General features: G+C 43.9%; 1 protein-coding gene across 2 annotated transcripts in view; it reads right to left on the bottom strand.

The window, feature by feature from the left end:
• PKM (pyruvate kinase M1/2) overlaps positions 1–21,193 on the bottom strand; it is a 34,816-nt gene that overhangs the window by 10,065 nt on the left and 3,558 nt on the right. For both annotated transcript variants that reach the window (XM_075007363.1, XM_075007362.1), the window contains exons 2-8: positions 12,117–12,279; positions 11,136–11,227; positions 6,907–7,038; positions 6,166–6,352; positions 4,271–4,541; positions 2,979–3,129; positions 994–1,146 (exon numbers count right to left, since the gene is read on the bottom strand). In XM_075007363.1, coding sequence (XP_074863464.1) covers positions 994–1,146; positions 2,979–3,129; positions 4,271–4,541; positions 6,166–6,352; positions 6,907–7,038; positions 11,136–11,227; positions 12,117–12,258 — 1,128 coding nt within the window. In that variant the 5' untranslated portion in view covers positions 12,259–12,279. The remainder of the gene's footprint in view (positions 1–993; positions 1,147–2,978; positions 3,130–4,270; positions 4,542–6,165; positions 6,353–6,906; positions 7,039–11,135; positions 11,228–12,116; positions 12,280–21,193) is intronic.

Here is a 21,193-nt window from a genome sequence, read left to right as displayed (position 1 = left end):
GTGCATGCAGACCAAATACAACAGAGAAGAAACATGAAAGAAACTGTAAATGCACATATAGTAGCAGTGTTTGTTATCTATATAACCTGAACTGCATCTGACACTAGTGCTTTATCAATGCTGTAACTCACAGCAGTTAACCGGAGAGTATCAGTACTTTGGCACTTAGCATTAGACTAAATTAATGGGAAGATAAGTTTGGGTGAACTCAAAGCAGAGCAGAGGTTTCTGGCAGTTTCAATACAAAAAAAATTAAATCCTGTCACCATGCACAAACCCTCCTGCCTCCCACCCTCCATAAAATAGCAATAAAATGCAACAGGGTAGTAAAACAGAAACAAGCGCCCCATTAAATCGCCCCACAAGTTCGTCATTTAAGTTAGTGTTGGTTTTTCCCCATACATGGAGTTGAGCTCAAAATCAAGGACAAAGTGATCCCTGAAGCAGCTCTGCAGCATAAGGCTTGAAAAGTGGAGGAGTCAAATTGAGCACTGGATTGAAAGGAATTAACACAAGGGTGCAAGCTCAACCTTGGTGTAGACATACAAGTTGGTTTTCTTACAGTCCACAAGGAAGTGGACATCTCACCCCTGCTCTTCAGTTCTTGGCTCTGCCTCCAAGGGAAGAGTCCAAAACACATGGCAAGTGACATGTGTCTGTCTGGCATGTAAATGAAACCATTGCTCATAGATTTAGTGGCAGAAAGGTAGCACCACACCTGCTCAGGCTCTGGATGGCTTTCAAGGCCATGCTCAACGTAAGACTACATTAAGATGAGTGGGAAGAAGAAATAATGGAAGGGAACACAGACTTAAACGCAAAGGTTGGCGAGAGCCTGGACAGAGCTGCCCATATATAATTGCTAGGTGTGGCCAATGGACTCAATGCATGTCAACACCAGACAGCTGGATGCAGTGAAGAAGCTGGACACTCCTTTAAAAAGTTCACACTTTGGACTATGTAATACCACCTCAAAGCAAAGGCATTACTCACAGCGTGCTGCATGCGGACAGCCTCCAGAGGGTAGTCTCCTTTGGCCGTCTCCCCAGACAGCATGATGCAGTCTGCTCCATCCAAGACTGCATTAGCTACATCACTGCCCTCCGCACGCGTTGGGCGAGGTTTCTTAATCATGCTCTCCAACATCTGGAAAAGGTGCACAAAAAAAATTAACTCCCCACTAGAGATTAACTGCTTCTCTTATAGGCCTGTTGAAGAGCTAGGATGCTTTAAAGCATTTTGTATGGTAGCACACAGTACTAAATTAAAATAGGCTGTGTCTTGCCACCAAAATGAGTGTCATGCACGGAAACAAGAGCTGACGACACACTGAGGTTTCAGTACTGCTAAGGCCAAATCTCACGACAGCTAGAACAGAGAGGACAGTGGATTTCCCCAAAGGAACCTGCTATGCTGCGAGAATTCTCAAAATTGATGCTGCAATTGGCATTTCCTCAAGACAGCAGCGTACCATTAACCTTCAAATATGGAGCGATCAGCAGCAAGTTAAGAGCTGAATATGCAGATGTGAGATGTCTATTCACAGAATGTAATCCACAACCAGGAATGCATTTGAGAAATTAAAAAGGTATTAATAGCTAAATTATACACACTTATGAGTTATTGGTATTGCATCACAACTGACTGTTCAAGCTGACAGTTTTCTTTCATGCACTCACTTAGTAAATCAGTGATGAAATGCTGAAAGATCTCTTTATTTTCAGTGGTTACATTTCTGTTTGCTGACTCCCCCTACCCCAAGAGAGACCAGTACCATCTCAGAAGTCAATTCTGACTCTATGAAAAAGGAATACTTAAACAGAATTTACAGCTACCAGTTCAGACAGGAAGTTGAGGCTGAAATGCCCACAGACTGGAGCCAAAATAGCATCCTAGCACTTTGTCAGCTAGGTCGAGGGTTGAAAGAAAAGGGCTGCTGAAACAAAACCCCACATCCTCCTTTTGTCTTGATTGGACAGTGCCAGGAGCCACATGCATTGGTGCAGCACCAAGAGGCCCATCTGGCTACCATCAAGAGCCATATGGTTTTTGGCTATACCACTAAGTGACCAGACTGTTCTTGAAGCACCAGCTGTAGAGATACTAGGAAGATGATGATCTCTGTTACCAGACAGCAGCATACAAAATCCCTGCAAGAGTCACTATAAAGACTAAGACAGCAACCTACTTGCTCAGAAAACTGACCAACTCATTTTAAAGCTCACCCGGCAAGGCAAGAGCACAATGGAGAAGTGTTGAAGAAAAATCTCAGTTGCTATTAGTGACAGAAATTTTATTTTGTGGATCTCCTCTAGTCCCAATTGAGGCTGTAGTGCTGTGGCAGAGTTAGAGATACTCGCCACACAAGCCACTGCTCCATTCTCTGGAGTTTCTTGCTAAAGCTCAACTGTACAGCCCATCTGTAGACTAGTTTACAAAGAACGCTGCACTACTAACTGCTGTCAAAGTCATAACAGCGACCACCACCAACACACACTAGCCGTATAAAACGCTATTTAACCTCCGTATCAGAAGCTGAATCTTATGCCTCCATTACATGCAGGGAAAGGCCAGTGAATAGAAGAAATGAAAACAAGGGGAGACTGGCCAACCCATAAAAGGTTTCTTCACTTGCAAGAAATGCTTCTGGATCCCACATTTTAGGGCTCAACCTTCTATATATTCCAAGATATGCAAGGAGGTCCAGTCGTGAGTTTTTGGAAGGCATTCCTTGCCATACTTTATTTGGCTGAACAGAAGCACTCCAGGTGTTTGACTAGCCTGGGATAAGCAAGAATAGAAAGCTCAGTTTACTTGTATCTTACCCATAAGACGACAGAAATGTTGCTGAGCCACTGAACTTTGCAGCTCTGGTCAGGATACCTAGAAACTATATTTAGGTGTGTAATGCGGACAGTGAAACCCAAGTCACTGGAGAAGCTGCACAATAAATTACTCTGGTTGTAATATTAAAGTACCTGAGTAGCACAGATGATGGGCTTCCCAGCTCTGTTGCAACGTCCAATCATCATCTTCTGGGCTAGGAAGACTTTTTCAGCAGGGATCTCAATACCCAAGTCACCACGGGCCACCATGATGCCATCACTGGCCTCCAGAATTTCATCAAACCTCAAGGCAAAGAAAAAACCTCACTCTTTCCCCTCCAGCAGTTCTTAACACTGAAATGTGTCTTGCAGATAGAGGAAAGGTGCAAGTCACCCTCCACCCAATACTTTTCAATTAGTATAAGTTTACCCAGTCATCTGAGCAAAACAGACTTTACTCAAGCTATTTCAACTTATTTTAACATACCATTCAATCAACAGTACTGATGCTTATTTAACATTTAGATCAATTTTAGCATTCAGTTGTGAGAATTTTTGGGGGAATTGTCAGTTATTTAACAGAATGGGATTCAAAAAGCTTTCTGGAGTGTTAAAACACAAGTTGTTAACATGTCAAGTCTGCAAAGTAAATTTTAAGGATAGTTACAAGTTGCACCTGTTTTTACTACTATTCATTGATCACCCCATTTGTAACATGTCTAAATCACCGGATTCTATCAAGCAGCATTTCTCACTCCTCCTATTGGTAAATTGACAGAAGCGTGTAGGTGGTGAAATTGACATTTCACCTACAAAGCCTACTCCCTTCCAAAAAAGTCAGCTTATGTGAAAGGTCAAATACCATGCAAAGTGAACCTTTAACAGGAGAGCAACGAAGGGTCCTGTGGCACCTTATAGACTAACAGAAAAGTTTAGAGCATGAGCTTTCGTGAGTTAACGCGCTTCTTCTTAACACGGCTACCCCTCTGATATTTAACAGGAGAGAAGATCAAGGCAGGGGCGGGGGGTCATCTGAAAGCAGTGCAGCCATACCTGTTGGCATTAGTTGAGAAATAACGCTCACTTTAGAGTCATTGGCAGCTATTGCTAGAATGGAGATTAATGTGCAAGGTCTCTTCTGTTACATATCTAACACACTTAAAGTACCAGACAGTCCACTGCAAGTTACTCAAGTCTGAGCTGATTGAGGGAGGTTAAGTGCATGATCAAACTGGTATTCAAAGAGTCAGCAGATAATGCCTTTGCTGCAGAACAGGTCAGCAACTACTGCAGCGTAACAGTTACCCACTTTTCAGAAATGAGTTGCAAGAGCCAAAGGACAACCTGCAGTTCAGGGAAATGAAATTCGCACACCCCATGTGTGTCTTTCCCCACACCTGTGAGTATCCTTCTCACTGGTAAAAACCATGTTTGAGAAAGCTCACCTGCGCACGCCCTCGTGGTTCTCAATCTTGCTGATGATCTTGATGTTCTTCCCCTTTTCTCCCAGCACCTGCCGGACAGCGTGGACATCAGCTGCCTTGCGGATGAAGGAAGCAAACACCATGTCCACATCCTGCTCCACACCAAATTTCAGGTCCTGAATGTCCTTCTCAGAGACTGCAGGAAGATCCACTGCAGCACCAGGCAAATTTACGCCTTTCTTGCTGCCAAGCATACCACCATTCTCCACTTCAGTGAGAACATAGTCTGCACCTGAATTGAATGGGATAAGTTTGTGTCAGCCTCTTACTTTACAAGAGTCATTTGCTTGCTCCCCACTGCATTACTTCACCATTATTCTGTACAGCCCACTTTCTACTACAAACTTGAACCTCCCTAGTCCAGAACACTCATTTGGGCAACATCCACAACCTGGTATGATTGTAGTTAGCCAGACAGCCACTTATGGATGTGGCCAACTTTCCCATGGTCTCATAATACTGACCTGCTATTGTTAAGCAAATTCTCTTGTTCAGCACCGTATGAGAGAAGTTTAATTTTAGGTCCTCTTTCTGTTGGCAAAGAGCAAGTGGATGGGCACTTTTGCCATCAGTTCTGCCCAACAGACAGCTCAGTTAATTGTCTTGTGCCTTTGCAGTAGACCTGCATTTTAGTTTTGTTAAACCCTGCTCCTGGCAATAAATCTCAGTTTCAAGATTCACCTTCATGCAATTCTTGGAAGATGCCTACTCACTATAAACACCTGAATAGAGCATTTCTGTAGTTGATACACATAATTTGGTGGCTGTCCACACGTTCCAAAACACTTGCAAGTATAAGCACCAAACAAAGAGGCAGCCCTGGATGACCCACCTTGCAAGCCACAGTTCAGTGCAGTCTGCCACAAAAGCAAACAGCTAAGAATGCTAACAGTTGGTAGTTCACTTCATTGTAAGAATAACTCCACAATAGCTTTGTGATCTAATTTTACAGACAGGAATTGGCACGGGGCAGCAGGAGGGCAGATTATAAATGCACAAAGTCTCCCTTATCCCGTTCCCATACTACTCCCCTTTCAGTGGAGGCAAGAACCAAAAAGACTAGTTATTTTATACAAGTATCAGCAAGCATCCACTGAGGCAGATACATTGTGCTGCCAGTATCTGAGAGATGTTGTTTAGGGAGTGGACAATAGTTTGCCACGCAGCAGAGTTCTATTTGCTAGAGCAGTTTATCTATACTGCCAGCAGTGTAAAACTGAAGTTTGTATTCTCACAATTTCAGAGATTCCCTATTCCAATTTCAATGCAGCATAACAAAAGTTTACAGCAGTCTCAGACTTAGCAGACATTTTAAGTTGTTTGGTTTTTCCACTATGTTTCTACCCACTTGTTTCTGCATTGCTTTGAGAACTGTTAATGCACCTTGGTCTGTGTGTTGGCATACACGCATGAAATGCTCACACTACATTCACTGATACTCAACTAGTTGAAGGTAGACAGTTTTCCCTGTAAGCAGCAGAGCATGTCAAGTACTTAATGGCCAAAGTCTGACCTCTACTTTAATTAGAGCAGGTAGCAAAGAAGTGTTCCAAATACATTCAGCTTAGAGAAGCCTGGCTTAAGTCACCACTCAGTCCCCCTTAAAATTCCAATAACTAAGTGGAGGTGGTTTTATTGTGTGTCTACCACAGACAGTCCATTCCCATTGTGCTAGATCAAATCTGGAAGACAAATGGGTGGCCAGTTACCAGTAAAGTAGCAAGTTCCTCTGTCTCTAATACATACCTAAGCTTAATGGAATAGTTAATGCAAGTGAAAATGCAACTCAAGTTAGAGGTGAAGGGGCAAATCACCATTAGTGCATCACAGTACTGGAATTCTATGGCTTTACATACCTTTCTCCTTAACCTGCAGGGAAATTAGGCCATCGTCTATATAGATTTTGTTGCCCACATCGACAACCTTGATGAGGTTCTTGTAGTCCACCCACAGCACATTTTCATCACACTTCTCCATGAAGGCGTTGTCCAAGGTCACTTTCAGAGCTGCTCCCTTCTTAAGTTCCACCTCTGCTGTGCCACTCTGGGTGCAATAATGGAAACTTTAGTAACAGAAGAGCCTGGGGCTTGTGTGGAGTAGCATGAACATTGACGGCCTGGGATCAGACTAGGCCTGGCAATCCCTCTTGTTTTTATACTCTAACATGAATACCCACTTCCCCCAGGACAACAGTTGTGATATTTAGACTTGTGGTAACACTGCTGTAAGTACATGTCCCACACCTACAGCATATTCTATACCCACACCAAGAGCAATCTTGGGCAGCCAACAATGGAAAAAACAATAGCCACTGGCTGGCACTCTCCTGTAGGCAACATGTTCCACCATAGTAACGTGGGTCTTTATGGTCACACTTCAGTTTTCCCACAGTGGGCCTTTGATTCATCCACACTATGGAACAGTCTCCTATAACCCAGATGGCTGAAAATGGGCCAGCTTTGTTCTTTCATTCAGGTTTGTTAACTAACTCCAGGTCCACAAGCAGATTTTGTATTATATCCACAAGGCCATTTAGTACCTTAGAGGCTTTTTTTTTTTAAATGTAGAATGAAATGTGTAATTGGACAAAAACTTACTCCCTTGATAAGTCCAGTTCGGATTTCTGGTCCCTTGGTATCCAGTGCTACGGCCACAGGTCTGTAGGTAATGGGGTCAGAAGCAAAGCTCTCTGTAGCTTCTCGCACATTCCTGATTGTTCCTTCATGGTACTGGCAGAGCAAAGAAAAAAGTTACTTTTGCTGTCCTTGAAGCTCCGAGCCTACAACCAAAGGCTGCTCTTCCCTTTCCCCATGCTCAGCTATGGTGTTAGTGAGGAATACAGAGCAGAATGTAAATGGAAATAAGATTACTTATGGTTATGAAAGCCACACATATGGACAAGATCCTGCAAGAATTAGCAATCAGTATAGCTAAAATAGTGCTATTTGCTTAGAGTGGGTACAGTTGTGTTGGGTACCTATACCTTTTCCCTTTCTGGGGAGAAGCCCCCGTGGCATTTTTGGTTAGCCCTGTATATGTATAATAGCTCACACTGAGTGTTGGAGTACAACTACACTATGTAAAAAACCCACAGCCCTAATTATCAGAACAAAAAAGCAGTCAAGTAGCACTTTAACAACTAACAGAATAATTAGGTGATGAGCTTTTGTGGGACACGCCCACTTCTTCAGACCATAGACATACCAGAACACAATATTTAAGGCACAGAACCAAAAACAGTAATCAAGGTGGACAAAAATCAGGAAAAAAAAAGTTAAGGTGAGCAAACTGGAGAGAGCAGAGGTGGGGGCAGGGGAGAAGGAAGGGTGTCAAGAACTAGATTCAGTCAAGTACGCAAACGAGCCCCTATAGTGACCCAGAAAATTCCATCTCAGTTCAAACCACATGTTAATATGGCGAATCTGAATATGAATGAGTTTGGCCTCTCTGAAGTGTGTGAGAAAATCTCTCTTCAGTAACATGCAAACTCAAGTCATTAACAGAACAGTAAGTCATGAGTGGCAACACCCTCTACTCTGATTTGCTCACCTTGATAATTTTTCTCTGATTTGCCCACCTTGCTTACTGTTTGTTTCTCTGTGCCTTAAATATTGAGTCTGTTCTGGTCTGGCTATGGTCTGAAGAAGTGGGTGGGTCCCACGAAAGCTCACCTTCTAAATTATTTTGTTAGTCTTTAAAGTGCTACTTGACTGCTTTTTTGTTTTGATAGTATATAGACTAGCACGGCTTTCTCTGTTACTGCCCTAAACATTAGGAATGTTAAATAATAAGTAATCTGGTAATCCAGTAACTGCCAAAATTTCTAATGGTAACTCTGTCCCATCCCACCACTCTACATTTAAAAGCCTGAGCCACACTTGGGCTGCCTTGACTTGTCTCCAGTGTCAATCAGGCTCTCTTCTCCCCCACCCCACCCTTCCCTTGCTGCTCCACATTGAAATTTAACAGCTCCTGCTCCTCCTGCACAGTGCGATAGGAAAAGTGATGGGTGTGACAACTTCACCCTGAAATAGAGTAGACAAGCATGGCAAAAGCAAAAGGTTAAGTATTCAGGCAAACATCAGTGCCCTCCAGATGAAATAAGATCTGAAAAACAAATATATGCCCTCAAGCAAGTCTGTAGACTATGCAGTAAAACAAGTGCCAAGAAAGCAGCATCAGGTTTTAGACTACATGTAGGAATGCAGACAAACCTGGAAGGCAGCATTCTCCTTGGACAATTTACATCCAACTTTTCAGAGTATGTAAACCCTTGCGAACCTTGGTTGAGTGTAACTCAAACCACAAGGCGTCAAGTTGCCCACAGGAGTGAGGTACGCAGCGCCCATGAGTACTCCTGATGACTTTGGCACCATTACACTTCAGAGTCCCTGAAACAGCTGCAGTTTTCATGTGGGGGAGGAATCAAACTGCCTGCTGTGGCCTGCATGACCCAGGAAGCTTTGCTATCCATTAGACTGAAACCTCTGTACTACCGTATCCACATCAGGAGCGCAGCGTTCCCAGGGGTCAGATACTGGTGGAAGTGCTTGAGAAAGCAGCAAAAGTCGAGAGAGAGTTTTCCATATATATGAGCAGCTTCTGGCTCTGTTGGAAGCCCAGCCACTGAAACTATGCTAATGACCTGTTTTTTCAGTAACTTTAAGGCCATGCACTGGTGGTTTCTGCAGTGCCTGTTCATTTCAATGCACTGCGCCCTTTAAAGATTAGGCGAGGACAAGAGGCTAAGTTGTTATACAGTTTCACGTGCTTACTGTTTGTCCTGCTGAAACTACAGACCCTGACTTATGGAAGGCTGAAGGACAGTCACGGAGGCTGTGGACAGTACTGCAGAGAAACCTTATTTGGGAATGGGATTGATTCCACCTCTCAGGTCAGCATGAGGAAACTAGTCTATTTATATAAACTGAGGGGCTTGCCTGCCACAACAAATGGCTTGCATTTATGACCTTATTCCTTTCATAAGTTTAAAGAGCATGCTTTCAAATGCCAGAGCACTCTCTCTGGCACAGCCAGGGAACAAAACTGCAAGTCAGCGAGCTGAACAGCAGAGACTCAGGACATCTGGAGTAGCTCAGAGTTTGCTTCTGAAACTGGGCATTGCACTCCTCAGACATTTGCACTGGCTAAGAAAACGAGCCAAGGAAGAGCACTCTGCTTATTTCTGTAGTAGTAAGTCAGCATCTACTCACTACAGCTCACATGTGAGCAGCAAACCAGTGGCTGAGGCAGAAATGGAACTTCGATCCACTCCAACAAGTCCCTATGCTGACTCAGAAGTAGCCATGTTAAGAGAACTCAGTCAAAGCCAAGATGATGTTAGGAACCACTAGGAGATGAGACCAAAACCATGATACGCCAGTACAATAGTGCCTCAATTTACACAAGGGTTCTGGTCCCACACACCCTCATGTAACTAGAATGTTGTTTAAGTCGGGTGGGGGGAGGGGTGCAGCTTGTTTCCCCAGTGGAACACACGTTCTGCAGCTGGGGAAGCAGCAGGAGCACCTGGCGCTCCTTTTGAAAAGCTAAGTCCTGGGCTGTGGCGGGGGAGGGTGTCAAGCTTGGCAGTGGGCTGGAGCTGGTTAGGGCTGCAGGGGTTGGAGTGAAGCCAGAGCCACACACAGGGGTGGTGAGCTCGGCCACAGGGGGTTTGAACCAGGATGGTGGTTGAACTGGAGCCATGTGTGGTGGGGTTTGAGTGGAGCTGTACACAGGGGGCTTGAACTGGGGCTGTGCACAGGGGCAGTGAGCCAGCAGGGTGGGGTCTGAACTGGGGCAGGGAGTGAGATGCAGCTGTGAGAGAAAAAGAGAGACAGACATGGAGAGCCAGCAGGAGGTTTGAACTGGGACTGTGCATGAGGGGTGGTGAGCCAGAGCTGGGCGTAGGGGTGAGCTGGAGCCATGTGCAGCTGGTGAGTGGGGCTGGGTGTGTGAGAGTTGAACCAGGGCCGCGCGGGATTTTGAGTTGCACTTAACTCGTGTTAATCATGCATTGAGGGTTTACTTCATATAGATCCACTGTCAGCCCAGCTCAAAAATACAAAACCTAACCAGAGAGGCAGAGAAGGGAAAAAAAGGGGTATGGAACAGCTTCCAGGAGGTGAGAGTTAAAGCGTCGGGACTTTTCAGCTCAAGGAAAGGAGAGGACTAAGGGGAATATAACAGAAGTCCAAGTCATGAATGGTGCAGAGAAAGAACATGAACTCTTGTTTACACCTTCACACCTCACAAGAGCAGAGGTCACCTAATGACAAAAGCACTTTGTCACAAGCCTCACAGTTACTCTCTCAAACTCTGCCGGGGATGCTGTAAAGGCCAAAAACTAACTGGATTAAATAAAAATGGGAAGAGTCAAGTTTGGGTCTGAAAAAACAGCTACTCAACCCCCTCAGACTGGGTGGGATCAGGTCAGAATAAAGTAAGGCCTGAGCCACTCTCCTGCAAGCTCTTAAGGTGAAGTTTGGGCAGAGACTATTCTAGCTTGAGATTATTTTGGTAGCAGACACAAGTGCACAGGAAGAGAAATATCACCCTACTTTTGTTCCTGTGCTTAGTGTGGCCTGTTGTGTACACTGACGCTAAAGATACTGATGGTGAGGAACTCAGCGCCATAAAGGATCTTGCATACTAGACACCGGTGTTGGTCCGTCTTTTGAAATAATGCATCATATAATTCAGTATCATCTTTCCACTGCTTAAGGCTGGAAAGACTGAAGCAGCACACCCCTCTGTCCAAGCACCTTGCCCCAAGACAGCACTTTTGCTGAAGTCAGGAAAGCGTTTATTCAGATTCGGTCCTTACCTCATGAGTTCCATGAGAGAAGTTGAGACGGGCAATATTCATTCCCGATTTAATCATTTCTTTCAGCTTTTCCACTGAGCGGGAGGCTGGGCCTAGAAGGTTGACAGAAGAAACCACAGCATTACTATCAATCGATCAACTTTGTTACAAACCTTTAAGGCAAAGATAGCAAAATCAGAAACTGTTCCAGGTTTGTGGGCTATTGCGCAAGGTAGGAAGGGACTGGGTGGGTGGCGGTGCAGACAATATGCCCAGAGCTAGTCTAAGGACTTGACTACCTAATGAAGCAACATGTCTCCCTGCTCTCTGGAAATTGCATGTATGCGCTCACACTAGCTCTATCAATGTCTGTAACAGTCTTTGCAGGTTACCTCGTGTGACTGCACTCCAGCTAAGGGCTCTTGTAACAGTTAAATGCAATTCCCAAGTATTAAGGATTCCTCAACCCCAGCTTCTTGTCACTTAAAGTCTGCTGCACAAACACTAGATCTTCACTACTGCGTTTTCAACCTGCCATTTGAGATCTGAGGGGAAGGGAGTGCAATATGCTGAAAAGCAAACTGGCTGAAATTGCTAGAACAACCTTCACTGAAGAGCATTTTGCTCCGTAAAACAGATTCAAATGCCTAGATGTCAATTGTGAGTCATTAAAACACTCATCTTTTACTTGCTTTAACTATCATCGTGCAGCATTCAGGAAGACTGAGGCCCAGAAAAATTTATCTTGCTCCAAGCTACATAGGGTGTTACTGGCGAATCAGTCTTATTTCTGAATTCGTGCAATTTGGACAAGAGGGTAGAGTCACAATACCCATGAATTTAACCTAGCGCTCCATCTTCGAGACAAGGAGATAACTATTTGCACTTCACAACGTTCTCGAAGATTGGGAGAGTGAGCCACGTAAGCTTTGGAAAGTTCTCAAATTTTATGCTAGTAGGAGACAACTGCCATTTCCCCTTTCCACACTCGGAACTACTCACCAATAGTGCAGATGATGCCAGTGTTTCGTGCTGTGATGGGCTCTGAATCTATGTCCAGCCGGCACATATGCTCCAGAAAAGTGTCAGCCATGGCAGCATGCAGCTGCTGAGTCTGGATGAACGCATCATGGTGCTTAGACATGGCTGCTGGAACTCTCTCTACCTGTGAAAAAGGGAAGAGAGATTTTAGACTGACAGGGAAACCTAGATAGCTGCTTCTCTTCTGCAGGTCTTAGTCCTTCATACGCTAAGGATTTAAATGGCTGAAGTTTATAAAAACTCAGTAAGCAACTCTGCGTGAGCTATACACATTCCATTCTACAGTGTATGGATTTGCTGATGTACTAATATAACACACTGGCCCGAGGGAAGCCCCTAACCAATCTGGTTCAAAGGACTAAAGAATACCTTGTTAGGACCAGGAACCAACTTTGCTTAGTACAAAGTGAGACTGTTTAAGGGCTCATTTATATGGCCTCACAGTAGAGCAGGGGTGTGAATTCTAAAGCACTTCAATTGCCCCATGTAGACTGCTGGCAGGAACCAAAGTACCACCACCATGGGTTGTAGTCCTGTGGATTACATCAACATGCACTAGGTATGTTTTTTTGTTCCCGCCAGCAGGGTCCACCTGGGGTAGCTGGAGTGACTGACAAGTCAAACCCCAAGAGCCTAGACTGCAGCACCATGTAGGCAAGGCCTAAGGGAGAGGTATCCAACTCCAGTGTTCCACGATAATCAGGCCAAGCAACATTTGCTTGTTACACAAGGGAGTCTGACCATACCTGAATATTGGAACACACTCTGGACACTGTATGAAGCAAGCAGGAGGGTTTATTGCACACAGTACTGGTGGAGTGTCACTTAGCTTGTTTGGCTCAGTGAACACTGCCAGAAAATAGGTTACAACTGATCATAAGCATTAAGAGAAAAACTGCAGGCATTTCAACACCTTCCCACCCCCACTAAACTCATATGCAGCCTAAGAAAATTCCTTCTGCGACATCTTGATTTTAAAAATATTGCAGACATTAAATGGGTAAAACCTGGTTAATAGGTCTCAAACACACAGCTATATGAGAGCAATAGTCATCCAACACGTGCTGCTACTGGGAGCTTGAAGGGATTAGTTTTCACTTCTATGCCAGTTAGTGACCTGGAAGCCAATAAAGTCACTGAAATTCTGGGGAGGACACAAGAATTGGGAGAGAGATAAATAAGGAAGTGGACAGATCACCAATTCACAGCAAACAAGACCACTTGCTAGTGTACAAGCAAATATGGGCATTTTAACAAGGCCAATATAAATGTGCCCATTTAGAAACAAAGAACACAGGCCATACCTGGGGAATTCTACCCTGGGAAGTAGTGATCCGAAAACTGAGGTGTCACTGTATGCGTGGCTGGGGGTGGTGGGGGGAGAAGAGTGTGAAGACAAGAATCATCTGAACCCAAAATCCCAGTGAGAAGCCATGACTAAGAGCTAGTGAGATTCTGGGGGTGCATAAAGAGAATAATCTCAAGTAGGATTAGAGATGTTATTTTACCTCAGTATCTGATACTGAGGAAGAGTCCTGCTGGAATACTACATCCAGCTCTGGAGCCCACAATTCAAGAAATAGGTTGATAAATTGGAGAGGGTTCAGAGATGTGCCAAGAGAATGACTGAAGAATTAGAAAATGCCCTACAGTGATAGGCCCAGAGACCTCAATCTAGTTACATTAAAGTGAAAGGTATGAGTTGACTTGATTACAGTATTATATGGAGAACAAGCATTTATCAGTGGGCTCTGCAATCTTAGAAAAAAGTATAATATGGTCCAAGGACTAGATGCTGACCATCAACAAAAACAGACAGATGTTAATTCAAATTTTAAGTAAATTTTGTGCCTAATTTACCAAAGATTGTGCGGATTCTCCATCACTAACAACTTTTAAATAAAAACTGGAGCTTTTCTGAAAGAAATTTCCAGCTCTAGGAATTATTCTGGGGAAGTTCCATGGCCTGCACTATACAGGAGATCAAAAAGGTCCCTTCTGGCCTTGGAAATCTAGGAACCACAGCGCAGAAGTAAAATAAAGCCACTGTAGCCATGTACTATGCTCACTAGTCTACCTCTGCCACCTGTGTCTACACTTTAGTTTAGAAGAGAAGACTTAGAGGGTACATGATAGTGGTTTTGAAGTACCTCAAAGAGGGTTACAAGGAGGAGGGAGAAAAAAATTGTTCTCCTTGGCCTATGAGGATAGAAGAAGGAGCAATGGTCTTAAACTGCAGCAAAGGAGGTTTAGATTAGACATTAGGAAAAACTGCCTAACTGTCAAGGTGGTTAAACACTGGAATAAGTTGCCTAGGGCAGTTGTACAATCTCTATCGCTGGAGATATTTAAGAGCAGGTTAGACAAACACCTATCAAGGATGATCTAGATGGTGTCTGGTCCTGCCAAGGGGGCAGGGAACGGGACTTGATGACCTCTTGAGGTCCCTTCCAGTTCTAGTATTCTATGATTCTATGACTTACGTGGAAAATCAATGGCTCCCATGCAATTTTTGGTATGTCAACTGTGTACCAAAACACCCAACTTTGCAGCCATCTACTTCCGCGCCTGTCTTCATGGCAGAAGGTCAGTGGGAGCACTTCTGCCACCCACCTTCCTTAATACCATGTCACTCAAAGTCTTGGGATCAACATTCACCCTGGATCATGCAGTTTTATGCATGCAAGAAACAGCACCCCCAAAAGAGCGAATGTAAGCATCCGATCTTCCGCAGCGAGTGTAGTCCCAGCTCCAGTTAGGCCATCAGTCTTTATAAAATCCATTGCTGGGAGGACAGGCATGGGGTGGGGTGTCACTATAGCTTCTGCTGGCTGAACTTAGTGCCCACTCCAGGGTCTCCCCACCTTCCATCCCAGAAATTCGTGGGTACCACTCTCACCTCCCTCTCTGGGAGGACTTCCCGTAACTGCCCTCATCCTTCCTCTCCGAAAGGGGTTGCGTGCTGTGCCTTCTGCACCCTGTAACAGCAGGGACTCGTTAATGTCGACCCTCTTTGTTCTGGTTTGCCTCATTCCCATAACTATTCTCTTTGGTAAACTGTGTGAAGGCACCGAATGTTCTACTGGAAGGACGAGCAGCAGTATCACCCTAGGAAGCATTCGCAGGTACCAACCACCAGTTTAGCCTGTACGCTACTCCTGAGCTGCCTGCGGCTGTGCTGAAAAGGTGACAGGCATTCCTGAGTCCCCCATGTGCTCCAAAATCAGAGTTCCGGCCACTGATGCCCACAGCATTCCCTGAAGTGCTGAAATTGGTTGGATGCAGGGTCCCCACTTTACATAGACAGAAAACATGGCGAGCATAGCATGCTCACTTAACGAAGGACAAGCCCATTATGATCAGCCTTTCTGCAAAGACAGGCCTGCCAGTCAATTCTGACAATTCACTTTCGCAGAGGTAAAAATGTTACTGCTAAATTTGAGACTAAACTATTCCATCTTTATCATCTTGCTTCAGAGATTCAGAACCACTGCCTCTATCAATACAAATTTCTAAGTTTCCCCCTATATCTGGAATTTATAGCAGCAACCTGAACTAATCCTACATCAAGGAGGTTGGGAAGAAGCAGGTAGAAACCACTATAAGACCAGTACTCAGTGTAATAGGGCTTGTTACAAAGTTAAGTAACAGTCAAGTGCTAGTGTTAGCCGTACTTAAGATATGTCAAGACATTCATTGTCAGACGTGGAGGTTTAGAGATTTAGATTACCAACTGGCAGTAATTAAGGTTTGGATAACATGAACATAAAAACCACCTGAAATTGGCATTATGACTACATCTACAGCCCTTCACAGAAGAGAGAACACCTGGTGGTAGGACCACAGGGTAAGCATCGACGTTGAGAGCACATGTTTAAGAGGCTTCAGTCAGGAAGCTTAGCTCCTCCCTCACCAGCTCTGCCAGTTAGGTCTTTCGATTTCTCAGCATCTACGTGCAGCTTCTCTGGCAAAGCAGCTCTGACTCACTGCCTGCTCAGCATGATAGGGAGACTTACAGCAATGACACAGGCTCCTAAAAACCTCAGTATAGCTTGGCAAGTATTTTTATTCTACCCCATAGGAAGGTAGAAATGAAGGTACAGGAAAGTCTGCCCATATTAGAAGCATGGAAAGGTTCAGTTAAGGTACAGGACTATTCCAGCATATGGAGCTTAATTTTTTTCCCATGGCATGAAGAGGTAACACAAAAGGAGACATTAACTCCTTCATATTAATCACTGCCATTCTTATGCAAATTTTCTAGATATAAAAAAATTGTTCCCTGAAAAGGACACCTCACACATGAACACCAAATGTCAGATTACCAGATCCTTCAACAAATTTGGCTACTTTTAATCCTCTGATAATTTGTTTGAATTATTTCCTAGCGGTTGGCCTGACTTTAAACTAGGAAATAACTTCAGGAGAGGGAGCAGTTCTTTGAACCAAGAAAACTGATTTTGCAGAAGGGAGCAGTCAAGTCTCAGCTAGTCTAACACTAGCTCACTCCCAAATATCATTCCACAGCCAGCCATCAAGTGCAAACCTCCAAAAAGCAAACCCTTTATATTAAGTATCATCTTGTATAGTGTAAGCCTGTGAGTACCTTGGGGAGCAGCATAGCAGACATCATAAATGAAGGAGGAACTGCAGCTGTGAAAGTTCTCCCCATGCCTATTAGCACCAGTAAGTCAAAATATGTAGCATGGACAATCCAAATGCATGATGATTCTGGAACCAGCACGAAGCCGTTAAAAAACCTGAAGGATGAGCAACTGAGATGGAAACTGGCAGTCTACTGAGTACCAGGTTATTACTGAGTCATAAGCCTCTCCCCCACCCCCCCCAAAGAAAAGGTTGTGTTAAATGCAGTCAGTATCTCATGGAAAAAACCCTAATAGTCATTTACTAACTACCCCAATTTGGAGGTGACTGTAGAATTTTTCTGGCGAGAAGGCTATTATAGGTTTTTAGAAGAGTTTCACATGAAGCCAGAATCTTAACGACAATTATTTTTCTAAAGCAACTCAAGTCAGAAATAATGACTATAGGCACTGTGATCTTGCTCTTTCTAGGGCAGGGAAGCTGGAGGCAGAAAGAAATGCATCAGCAACAACATAAAAAGTGGACTTTCCTGCCTGTGGATTTAGTTTTGCAACACTGGGCTCTATGGTTTTGTACATCCCAACTTCTAACTATACTGCTTTTCTATGAAACATTCACTGAACTCTGCTGCAGGCCAAGATTTGAGTGCAGTTTGGCATTTTACATTTTAGAAATTTTTGCAAGACAGATGGCATGACTAGCTCAAAGCAATGAATACCTTACTTAAGAATAGGAAGTCAGACAATTCATTGGACACAAGGCTAGTAAATCCCAGATTTGTAAAAGAACCCAACCCTCACGTGTCTGGCAAGACGCACTTACACATCTGAACCGTCTTTAGGTGTTTGTTTAAAATTAGTATGTTCCTTTTGATATTAACATGGAGACTGGCCTTGGATATGCAAGAGTGAAAAGTTTAACCTCTTGTGCGGATGCTGCAAGTATCCAAGCAGGTAGAAGAAGGCAGAGCTCAGCTGCTTCTGTTTGCAACATCAAAACTAAAGTGACTGGATGGGCAAGGATACAGAAGGACAGCCATCTTCCAGGACTGCTAAAGCTTACACCAATTTCTTCCAACAGAAGGAAACAGTTAGTACATTTTGATCTGGCACATTGCTCTTCAGCTAGCTAAACCTAGAAGCTGAAGTGGAAAGTAGGAGAGAGTAAGGGGAAAAAAAACCCCATAAAAACCAAACCCTAATCAGCACAATGAGGGAGACAGAACAGATATTGATTGTAGAAGTGGATTCGTCACTAGTACTCTGGCACAACCACAGTCTAGAAGACAGAAGCCAATGCACTCCTTTCTTTGAAGAAGCCCACAACTAAAGTTCAACAAGGCCAGGAAGAAAGAATAGGAAGAAGCAGCTTATTTGAAGTTAAGTGCATGCCAACCAGCACTGTGACCTGCCAACAAGCTCTCAGTGATTGGTCTAGGATCAGAGACCATACCTCCTCTGCACATAGATTATGTGACTTCCTTCCCACATGCACTCATCCACTCTGTTGCCAAAAAGATACACCTATTGGTTAATCTCCTGACTAAAATCTTCATTGTCTCAGCTCATACAGCTGTTGAAAGAGGGAAGTTGGTTATCTAAAATTTTGCACTTGGTTACTCTTATGTTTAACTCACTGGTGTTTCCCACAACATGAACACAAGCATGCAGGCATGGAAGAAAGTTACTTAGGTAGCTACCTCCAACACTCAGAGCAGTAGGAATGTGTGTTTTAAATACACTCTTAGGCCTATAAGAGCAAAAAAAGGCAACATGACAACTCATGCAGTGAATTCTAGTTTTGCTGCTTCTGAAGATTCTTGGAATGAACCAAGTCCAATGGGTCTCCTACTAGCCCTGAGAATAAATGTATTCATATCAAAAGCTAGTCAGTCATGCTGAGTTGTTCTTGTACAGCCTGTATGACTCAGGACTGGTATGAGAATAGTAAGGAAAGGAAGTCTGAAACTGAGAGGAGTTACTCTGTTCAGAAACCAGTCCCTGGAGAAAGGGGACTTTACCACCAACATTTCATGCTAGAATCTACTAATCAAGTTTAGATTAAAAGGGGTTCCTAGATTTTAAGCAATTGTACCCACATCCCAATGCAGGTTGGAATTTTGTTACAACACAAATGCCAGAACTAGGTTTGTAAGTAAAGGTCTGGCAACTCTTTCTGATAAGCAGAAAATACTGTTCCACTGCCCTACCGTTTTTGCAAAGGATGGCCCTGTACAGCCACCAGAATGGAGTGTCTGAGATACTGCAGTGTCTTGTCAGATATTGTTAAGTCTTGTGCCACCTTTTGTTGTGACTACAGATTTCAAATTCATACCTGGAAATTAGACCAGTTCACCTGTATGTTAGAATTGCTCATGACAAGTATTAGATTTCTAAAAAGATGCTTGTAAGCTGCTGCATGTTACTTACTTTGTAATGCCTGTATCCCATGCTACAAAATACATAAATTTTGTTTTGTAAATGTAAAAATGCTGGCTGTGAATTTGTGAGGCTAAGCAGGAAGAGCAGCTCCTCTACCCATTAAGGTCCATCACGACTAAATGGGCTATTGTAGGATAAAAAAAGCTTTGCTGTTTGCCCATCCACCCATGAAGTTGTGTGCAGGAGCCCTGATCAGTTTGAATTTTGGGAAAGGGCACATAAAGATGTTAGTAAAAAGAAAAGGTTGTCTGCTGTTTGGACTCTAATGGCTAGAGCTGGGAAACAAGAGCAGAGATTCCAGGTGTCAAGCTCTCTTTGTCCAGTGTGGAGTGATTTAGTTTCTGTAGACTAACTCCGCACCAGTCTACCCATTCTCTGTGGGGTTCTGCCTCTCCTATTCGAGCTGTCCTTTATACCACATAACAGGGTCTTGATTTTTTGTTAGTCGTTCATTCTGCAAATATGACCAAATAGCTGTAACTTGTGCTGTATAACTTTCTGCAGCAGGTTCTCTATTGGCTGCAGTATTGTCTCTGGTGTGAGACCTGAGATATAAATTGATCTACAGAAAAGTGACAGGGAGCAATCTGAAAGTTTGCAATCTTAAACATAAGTGATCATTTACCACTAAATCCAGCTTGACTGTGTGGCAAGACAGGCTGGAGTACACATGGGGATTGTGATTATGGTAAGATGCAAGAGTGAGCCAGGAGTTCATATTTTTGTTAGTGGGTTGGTCAAATCTAATTACAGATCACACCATCATTTTGGTGTCTGTACTACTTTCTGACATTCTACCCTGAGGCCAGCACTCAGTCATGAGACACCCCAAACAGCTTGACAGATACTGCAGATGATTCAGGACCACCTGGAAATTTCTGCTTCACCCAACTGATTCAGAACACCAACTACTGGCAAATTGCCATCTCTAAACCAGTAGCGTCAGAAACTGACAGCTAGTTCTAATGCTTTGCTGATTTTCAGAGGCCAAATTAACTGGACTGACATCAGCACTTTTCCTGGATGACAACGGATTAGGCATCAGATTAATCTACGACCTAGTTCAGTGGGTGGGTAGCCAACGACTTGCAGCCCTCTGGAGTTCTGTATGTGGCCCATGGGACACTTTGTTCCTCACTGTCCACTGGGTTCCCACTGTCCACTGGTTTCTGCCCAGGTAGTTTTCTTCCTTACTGATATTACTAAAGTGACATGAACATAAAAGCAAGGGCACGTGAAGTGAGGTGGATGCTGACTGCACACAATGCTGCCTGTGAGCTCTGTGCTCCCTCTGCAGCCAGTCAAAGCACTGCTAGGATTCAACTGGCACAGCCTGCAAGTTCTGGGCATGCAAGCGCAGGTAGCAAAGCTGGGCCTTAATTAGGACAGTTTCTCCCAGGATAATGTTGTGGCCCACTGAGATGAAAGAGCTGAATATCAAGCTCACTTCAGGTCTGATTAAAGAGTTAAATTGATACTGATAGCAATGGACATCTCCAAAGATAACAGCAGTCCTAATGCAGACATGTCATCCACACAACCTGTAATGCATGTGTTACCAAAGCAACCCTTAAGCAGACTTTCAGAAAATCCGAGGGTTCACTTTCCTAGGTTATCAAACAAGAACAGTAACGTCTTTCAAAGGACAAACAGCACAGATTCTTTGGCAGAGCAGACCTGAGCCCTAGCTGGGTTTTTAGATACCTCAGTTGTGTGCTGCACTAGATAAGGCATTTCTGCCCACAGCAGCCAGTAGTGGCTGTTAGCTGCTACTGCAGTCTTATTTCTTCCTACGTGCTATCCATCACACCCCACTGCAGCTAAGCTCTGCTGTTTTTCCAAAGGAGGTGGGACTACAGCCTCTCCTAGGAATAGAAACAGGCTGCTAGACTGCTGTCCAAAGCCTGACGACAGGAAAGAGAACCACATGATTTGTCCTGACTCCACTTCCCTACAGATTCAGCAAAATGAGATTCAGCTTTGGATTTTACG

This window comes from Carettochelys insculpta, chromosome 12 (genome assembly GCF_033958435.1).
Source record: "Carettochelys insculpta isolate YL-2023 chromosome 12, ASM3395843v1, whole genome shotgun sequence".
NCBI lineage: Eukaryota > Metazoa > Chordata > Testudines > Carettochelyidae > Carettochelys > Carettochelys insculpta.
Note: the sequence above shows the minus strand (reverse complement) of the source record. Positions and strands in the feature narration are given on the sequence as shown.